The sequence below is a fragment of the Sardina pilchardus genome, chromosome 23 (genome assembly GCF_963854185.1).
Source record: "Sardina pilchardus chromosome 23, fSarPil1.1, whole genome shotgun sequence".
NCBI lineage: Eukaryota > Metazoa > Chordata > Actinopteri > Clupeiformes > Clupeidae > Sardina > Sardina pilchardus.
Window position 1 is genome coordinate 22,076,200 of NC_085016.1, and position 9,130 is coordinate 22,085,329.

General features: G+C 49.0%; 1 protein-coding gene across 1 annotated transcript; it reads left to right on the forward strand.

The window, feature by feature from the left end:
- The first annotated feature begins 4,917 nt into the window (after positions 1-4,917).
- On the forward strand, positions 4,918-8,294 carry b3galt1a (UDP-Gal:betaGlcNAc beta 1,3-galactosyltransferase, polypeptide 1a). Its single transcript, XM_062528213.1, has 2 exons — positions 4,918-5,256; positions 7,564-8,294. The coding sequence occupies exons 1-2, from the start codon at positions 4,918-4,920 to the stop codon at positions 8,260-8,262; spliced, it is 1,038 nt and encodes a 345-aa protein (XP_062384197.1). The 3' UTR covers positions 8,263-8,294.
- Positions 8,295-9,130: the final 836 nt, after the last annotated feature.

The following is a 9,130-nucleotide window of genomic DNA, read 5'->3' on the forward strand; positions in this document are numbered from 1 at the left end:
AACAGATGAGGCAAGGAGGGTAGGGTGGAGAGTTGTTTGATGCCAACCGTAAATGGAAATAATGTACATGTACATACACATACAGTACATATAAGCACACGTACAGTACATATACTGTACAGTACACAAATTTGATGATAGCCTATGTCTGTGAAAATATTTGTTTTCCAGCCCTTTTTTGTCAGATCTTGAATGTGATTAGGTGTATATGAAGGTAGAATTGTATGTGTGTGTGTGTGTGTGTGTGTGTGTGTGTGTGTGTGTGTGTGTGTGTGTGTGTGTCAAGAGAGAAAGAGAGAGACAGACAGAGACAGAGAGAGTAAACTTTTAGTACAGCAGCAAAAGCAGTAAAATATGTGTGTGAATATGTTTATGTTTGCGCTAGCGCTTGGTGTGTGTGTGAGTGTGTGAGTGTGTGCGCGAAGAGTGGACGCAGCAGGAGGGTCAGCATGTGTAATCTCCCCTCCCTGACTAATGACCCGCGGCCAGCAGTGCGTTATTCTCTACGACCCCCGCTCTGCAGAGGAAAGCCCATTACCCACAACCCCTCCCTCACGCCACCATCACAGGAGCAGTGTGGTGCTGATGAGAGAGAGAGTGAGAGAGTTGATAGAGGAGGAAAAGGAGACAGAGAGGAATGGAACTGGAGAAGGAAAGAGAGAGAGAGAGAGAGAGAGAGAGAGAGAGAAGGAGAGGGGAGGAGAGACAGAATTTGACAAGGAGGCTAACCAGCCGATGCTAGAATGATCGTGAGAGCGACACGTCAGTTATGAGCTCACACACATACACACACACACGCACACACACACATACACACACACATACACACACGCACGCACACACACACATACACACACTCACTCACTCACTCACTCACTCACTCACTCACTCACTCACTCACTCACACACACTCACTCGCTCACTCACAGGCACACACTTTCATTTACACATACAGACACACAAACACGTGTCCTTATACACTTGACACATATCCCTGCACACACACACACATCTACACACACACACACACACACACACACACACCTACACGCATGCACTCACACACTTTTTTTTCTGTGCCTCAAATCTACATGGCTTTACTGGCCTTGGCACATTCCTTAGGGCTCTAAGCACATAAACCACACAGCACTGCTCACGGAGTCAGCAGCAAGCATTATACTCCATCATCTGTAGAGAACACACACTCACACACACACACACATGCACACACTCACATGCACACACAGTCTCAGCAGTTAGCGTCACACTTAATCACCTAAAGAGAATACACACACACCCACACATACACACATACACACAGAAACCAGCATTGCACTCCGTTATTTGTTGAGTTCACACACACATACACACACACACACACACAGGCACACACAGCATCCAACATTTCATCATCTAAAGATGGGATCAGTGCTCGGGGACTCTGCACCTTAAATAAGAGATGTCTGGGGAGAGTTGGTCATTCAGAACGAATCGTGTGTGTTTCTGTATATGTGTGTGTGTAGCGTGTGTGTTTGTGCGTGTGTGTGTGTGTGTGTGTGTGTGTGTGTTTTTGAGGACAGTGAAAGGGAAGTCATTACTAACAGGAGGACGTTTGTGATGCAGAGCTTCATTTGAAACCAGACGGGTGTCTCTCAGAGCACCATTGTTTTAACAGAACACCATCCTCAAGGTGACCTTGGTTCCTCTACACTCCCCCTCCCATCCTCCCCTCTCTCTTTCTTTCTCTCTCTCTCCCTCTCTCTCTCTCCCTCTCTGTCTCTCTTTCTCGTTCTGTGTCTTCTTTCATCCGTATCCAACCCCAGACCCACAATTGTGGGTGATTTCCTCTGAGTGCGGTCACAGAAAATTAACCAGAGAATGAGCAGAAGAAAGGGAGCAGAGAGGGAGGAGAAGGAGGGATGGAGCGATGGAGGGATGGAGGGGGAGTGAAGGGAGTTGGGGGAGGAAAGAATGAAATGAGGCAAGGAGGCAGGAGAAAGAAGCAGAATGCGGGCATGTACAGAGAGGTGTGTGTGTGTGTGTGTGTGTGTGTGTGTGTGTGTTTGTAAGACAGAGAGAGAGTCAAAGAAAAAGAGAGCGAGAAACAGAGAGAGAAAGCGAGAGGGAGAGAAGTTATTATCAATTTCTGAAGACTCTTGCTAGTGGTCTTTCTCTAGTGCCTTATGCTAAGAGCCTAATTCAGCAGACATCTGGATGCTGGAATAATTCTAAGTCAATCAGTCCAGCTGGAAGTTTGTCTTCAGCGTGAGTCTCTGTACTGAATCACCAACTGCTCATTTTGGGCTGTCAGTCAGTCGCCAGTCTTGGGCCGGAGTGGGAATTGGTAGAATTGTATGTAAGAAGATTACCTTCCCGGAACTTCTCTGTTCAGCACAGCAGATGGTGTATACAGAATGCCCATAATCCTCTGGGAATATATTAACTTTGGGCTATATGAAAAACTCAAAGGTAGGGTAGTGAGTTTTCAGTTTTCCTGAACATGTTAGATCTATTTTATATTTCACAAGCTGCCTAGTTGGCTGTTGTTAGCTTTGAAATGTACTAATAATAATGAACTTAAATTACACTTCAAGTATATTGTGAAGTGCTTTACTATGATATTGTAAAAACTTAGTATAACAGTGATCTAAAGCAAAAGTAGACTTGAAGGATTTGTTTTCAAAACAAATGAGAACATATGGAGGTCTAATGGTACAAGCACTAATTAATCATTTACATAATGTTTTAGGCAGTGTTCTAAAAATGTCCTGCTTACATGGACGACATGTTGGTTTCATATGATGAGCAGGTGGATTTCAGTTATTGGAGTGGTGGATATCTCCTTTGTTTTCATCTATCCTGATTCCTACTCACTTCGAGAACTCATATGAACAGATATGAATGAATGCACACACAGTCACACACAGCACACACACACGCAAACACATACGCACACACACACACACACACACCTGTACCTGTTTGTTATAAGGTAGCTGCAGGGAGCCATCTCATAATACGATTATCATCTTGAGTCCTAGGTCGTAAGATCACATCACAGGTGTCACGTCAGGTTCTCATATCCACAGCCAGAGAATGTATTTCGTCTTTTTCTTTTTTCTACTTTATTTTCCTTATCTGCCAATCATTTTGCTCATTTGGGGTTGTATTTGTTTTTGTGTGAGACTCTGTATTCTCAATCTCAAGTCCTCAGCCCAATCCTCACTGTTTATTCTTGTTTGAACTGTTTTCTCTTCTGTAAATCTTTAAATCTGTTTTCTAATCTGTAAATCTTTCTATTGTCTTTGTGAAATCTCTTCTTCCATTTTCTCTGTGAGATCTGTTGCTTTGTTTCTGTTTTTTGTGTGTGTGTGTGCGCGCATGTGTGTGTGTGCCTGTGATGTTGTGTAGGAACAGAAAAAGTGGCAAGCTGTGAATGGACTAAAGTTGACTCTGTCTCTTCCTCTCTCCTTCACTTGATCTCTCTCTCTCTCTCTCTCTCTGTATCTGCCCATCTATTCACACTTCACAGCCACTATCTGTGTGCACATACAGACACACATGCACGTGCACACACACACACACACACACACACACACACACACACACACACACACACACACAACAAAACACATCACATTTCCTCAGAAAGAAATGGAAAGCCCCCCCAAAAAAACAGAATCCATTCTCAGTCGTTAATGCTTTCAAATCTTTACATAATCTCCCTTCCTATAATGCACCATGAAAGACATTATACATGCAAACACACACACACGCACACACACACACACACACACACACACACACACACACACATGCACCCACACATACCCACATGCTTCTTCAGAGGTGTCTGCCTGCCTGCCTGGATGACGGTCTGCGCATTCCTAGGCAATCCTCGGGAGCTTTGATTATGCACGGCAGCGATCGATGGAGCTAAAGCTGGCCTTTCACAGAGATCTCCACTAATTCGACTGCCGGATTGATTTTTCCCTCCTTCCACCGCTCTAATGATCCCTTTAATGTATTCCTGAAATGCTTTGCGGTGTCAGACTATTTACCATAATTCTATCATTGAGTTTTAATGCATCATTTCCTCTGTCTGTGTATGTGTCTGTGTGTGTGTGTGTGTGTATGTGTGTGTGTGTGTGTGTGTGTGTGTGTGTGTGTGTGTGTGTGTGTGTGTGTGTGTGTGTGTTTTTAGACCTGGATGCTGCCAAGGACTTGAAGGGTGCCAGGGCTGAGTGTCTTTCATCCCAGTCAGAGAGTCTTGTTCCACTGCAGGAGCGGAGCTGAGGCTGCCCAGCGCCGCTGTCCACATCCCAGCATGCTCTCTGCTGCCCGACGGACGTCCCCTCACTGGCCCTAGAGAGACGAACCGAGAGAAGAGAGAGAGAGAGAGAGAGGGAGAGAGAGAGAGAGAGAGAGAGAGACAGCCACATCCAAGGCTACATCAAAGAACACCCCTTCATCGACCCCAGAGACAGAGAGAGAGAGACACGGTCACATCCAAGTCTACATCGTCCTCATCGACCCCAGAGAGAGAGACAGAGAGAGAGAGACTCCCACCTCCCCATCTATACCCACGACAACCCCACACCCACCCACACACACACACACACACACACACACACCACTGCGACCATGACCGTCACGTCCATGGTGGATGAGACGCGCAGGTGCCCGCCCGTCCTACGCCGCCGCGGCATTCCGCCCGCTTCCTGTTAATGCCGACCCCGTGACCTTTCACCCTCGACCCCCCCGAGCAGGCGAGCGGAGCGTAACGGAGCGATGCCCTCCACGGCGTCGCGCCTCTACCCGGCCACCGAACCCCATTAACGTCGAACCCCCCCCCCACCCCCCCACCACCCCCTCGCGACCTCTGACCCCTCGACCCCTGCCCAGGCGAGCGGAGCGATGCCCTCCAAGGTGTCGTGCCTGTACCTGCTGACGGTGCTGTGCTGGGCGAGCGCCCTGTGGTACCTGAGCGGCTCGCGGCCGTCCTCCTCGTACAGCGGGCAGATGGCCGCCATCCCCGTGCGCCGCTCGTCCGCCCGCGGCCTGGCCGGCGCCGGCAAGAACCTGACCTACGGCAACGTGCGCACGCGGCCGCTCAACCCGCACGCCTTCCCGTTCCTCATCAACGAGCCCGACAAGTGCCAGGCGCCGCCCGCCGAGGCCGCCGCGGGCAACAGCACGCCCCCCTTCCTCGTCATCCTCATCAGCACCACCCACAAGGAGTTCGACGCTCGACAGGTGAGGACAGGGCTGTGGGGATGTGGGTGGGGGTGGGGGTCTGAGCATGGGTGTGGGTGCGGATGAGGGTAAAGGTGGGGGTGTGGGTGTGGGTAGAGGTGGAGATGTGGGTAGAAGTGGAGGTGTGGATTTGGGTAGAGGTGGTGGAGGTGTGGGTAGAGTTGGAGGTGTGGGTGTGGGTAGAGGTGGAGATGTGGTTGTGGGTGTGGATAGAGGTGGAGGTGTGGATGAGAGTAGAGGTGGAGGATGAGGGTAGAGGTGGAGGTGCAGATGAGAGTAGAGGTGGAGGTGCAGATGAGAGTAGAGGTAGAGGATGAGGGTAGAGGTGGAGGTGCAGATGAGGGTAGAGGTGGAGGTGTGGGTGTGGATAGAGGTGGAGGTGCAGATGAGAGTAGAGGTGGAGGTGTGGATGTGGTTGTGGGTGTGGATAGAGGTGGAGGTGCAGATGAGAGTAGAGGAGGAGGATGAGGGTAGAGGTAGAGGTGCAGATGAGGGTAGAGGTGGAGGATGAGGGTAGAGGTGGAGTGTGGATGTGGGTGTGGGAAGAGGTGGAGGTGTGGATATGGGTGGAGGTGGAGGTGTGGGTGTAGGTAGAGGTAAGGGTGGGGGTTGGAGTTAGGATGGAGGTTTTTGTTGGGGTGAGGGGGTGTAAAAAGTACTCCAAAACAGAAATCTTCATGTGTTCTATCATGCTGTACGTCTATGCTGATGTTAGTTCTGTAATACCCCTACAGTATATGTGTGCAGTGTTCCATAATTGGGTTGTATACAAAAATGTCCTTGGTGGATATTTACAAAGATTTTCCTTGAACTGGCTGCCCAGGGATGTGAAACAGTCAGAGAACCTTTTCCTTAAAAGTACTTACAAGTCAAGTCAAGTCAATTTATTTGTATAGTGCATTTCATATGCACAGAGCTTACACACACCACAGGTGGTGGTGGTGGTGGTGTTGTAGGCTGTAGAGGGTGGATTATGTTGGGGTTGGGGGGTTGGGTTTAGCTGATTTTTGTCTGTTTGTCTAAATTACTCTGACATTTTGCCTCCCTTCATTTGAATACCTGGTATTATTGGAACTGTGACACCCCTGCAATGAAAGGCTCTCTTTCTCTGTCTTGTTGTTGGAGTAGAAAACTAAAAAGATATGTTTTTTTGTGAGTTTGAGTTTTACAGAGGCGTCTGAGTTGCTCAATAGGAACTCTGGCTCTCTGAAAGGTGAAAGGTGGGGGATGGAGGAGGGTGGTGTCGAGAGTTTTGCTGATTTATTGTGTTTATCTAAATTACTCTGACATTTCTCTTCCCTTCCACCTTCTTCCTGTTAGTGGAAATGTAACTCCCCTGCAGTGAGCCCTTTTTCCAGCCTTCTGGTTGTTGCTCTCTAATTCATCCAGGGTGTAAGCAGACCTGGCTGCTCCCATAGAAGACTTACTTCAACTTAGGATCCCTTTCACAAGGACAGGGCTGTTTGTATGGAGTCCTTTTGTAATGCAGTTTTTGTTGAGTTTTGAACATATAGATGTATACATAGCATTTATCTTAAATACAGCGGACAAAGGCCCCCCCCCTTTCCCCACACCAACCTTTCCCACCCAATCCTTTACCATGACATGGATAACAGTTAGCTAATTACCATTAGTCTGCTGAGTACAAAGTCATATTAATATGTATGTTTGAAGCAATCATTAACAAAAAAAACACACACGCATAATAGTATGGAACCCTTTTGATGTATAAACACCACCCTAAGGGGTTTCATACACATACATTCTGCTTAAGGATTCTATGCAAGAGGCACATGTACTTACATGGGATTAGTTATTAAACGAACAATGTATTTTATTCATGGGCACTATTCATTTTAATCCTCAAAGTGACTTCCCCCCTTCAGTGTGACAAGTGAATAATGTTGTCTACCGTTCAACATGAATGCTATTTTATTTGATAGCTCAGAAAAGTGAACTTAAGTATATGCTGGAGGGGGGTGCTGTGGCGCAGCAGGCTACAGCGCTCGTACCATATACGGGTCCGAGTGCCCACGGGGACCCAGGTTCGAATCCGGCCTGCGGTCATGTCCCGATCCCACCCCATCTCTCTCTCCCACTTGTTTCCTGTCTACTCTTCACTGTACTATAACATTAAAGGCAAAAAGGCCAAAAAATATACTTTAAAAAAAAAAAGTATATGCTGGAATCGGGAGCTGTCTTCTTCGCCGCGGGCGATACATGAGACGTGGGGTGCTGAGATGGTGTTTGGCAGACCTCTTAATTATCGACTGAAAACCCGAGTGTTTTTCCTCCTCTGCTCCGCAGGCGATCCGCGAGACGTGGGGCGACGAGAGCACGTTCGCCGGCGAGGTGCGCGTGGTCACCCTCTTCCTGCTGGGCACGCACCCGGACCCCGTGCTCAACCAGATGGTGGCGCAGGAGAGCCAGGTGTTCCACGACATCGTGGTGGAGGACTTTGTGGACTCCTACCACAACCTGACGCTCAAGACCCTCATGGGCATGCGCTGGGTGTCCACCTACTGCCCGCAGGCGCGCTACATCATGAAGACGGACAGCGACATCTTCGTCAACATGGACAACCTCGTGTACAACCTGCTCAAGCCGGCCACCAAGCCGCGCCGCCGCTACTTCACCGGCTACGTCATCAACGGCTCGCCCATCCGCGACATGCGCAGCAAGTGGTACATGCCGCGCGACCTCTACCCCGAGAGCAAGTACCCGCCGTTCTGCTCGGGCACGGGCTACGTGTTCTCGGCCGACGTGGCCGAGCTCATCTACAAGACGTCGCTGCACACGCGCCTCCTGCACCTGGAGGACGTCTACGTGGGCGTGTGCCTGCGCAAGCTGGGCATCCACCCGTTCCAGAACAGCGGCTTCAACCACTGGAAGATGGCGTACAGCTTGTGCCGCTACCGCCGCGTGGTCACCGTGCACCAGATCTCGCCCGAGGAGATGCACCGCATCTACAATGACATGACCAGCAAGAAGCACCTGAAGTGCTAGGGGCTAGCGGCTAAGTGCTAGCGGCTAAGTGCTAAGTGCTAGCGGCTAGCCTAGCTCTGGACTCAACTAGACAGGACTAGGGTGGGCTGACCATTACTGGACTCCCTGTGAAGGGAGATATATACAGAAGGACCTGGTCTAGACCAGAACTTAAGCCCAGGTTCAAACAGCACCTTGACCCAGATGTGCGTGGACTAAGACTTGCTAGCGCTGTGTGCTAAGTGCAAGACTGAGTGCTGAGCCTTAGACTGGCGCTAAGTCCCAATGCTAAAGCTAGCAGTCAGATTGACTCAATGGCTCCTAAGACACCATAGTAATGAGCGAAGACAATGAGTTCTACGCTATATCTGAATGATTGTTGTTGTTGTTTTTTTTATTTATGTACGGAGGTGAGAGAGTTTTGTTTTTCTGCCTACTGTCTGTGAGCATGAATGAATCCCTATGGGACTCTGGGGGGTGGAATGGTGCACACTAGAAACAAACAGCTTCACAGCTTTTCAGACACGCTTAGAAACACAGCACACTCTAGAGAGAGAAAGAGAAAGAGAGAGAGAGGGAGAGAGAGAGACAGATGAGATGAGATGATCATACTCTTCATTTTCTGAGAGGCTTTAGTCATGCATATAGTCCCATGGTACAGCAGCCTGTGGAGATTTGGGCAGGATCCGGACCGGTACCGCTGACACTCGTCTGGGTATTAAGTCATCACGCTGAGGCTTATTTGAATAATTGAACTGAGAGGGACAGACAAAGAGAATCATAAAAACGAGAGGCGCACAGAGAGAGAGAGAGAGAGAGAGAGAGAGAGAGAGAGAGACTGGGAGAGTACACAGAATCCAGCCAAATTCATCCATCAAGCTTTGTGCGC

Bases quoted from the DNA above. Each gene is read 5' to 3' on its own strand.
- b3galt1a (XM_062528213.1), top strand. From the start codon at position 4,918: ATGCCCTCCAAGGTGTCGTGCCTGTACCTGCTGACGGTGCTGTGCTGG. The intron at 5,257-7,563 runs GTGAGGACAGGG...TCTGCTCCGCAG, and splicing joins AGGAGTTCGACGCTCGACAG to GCGATCCGCGAGACGTGGGG.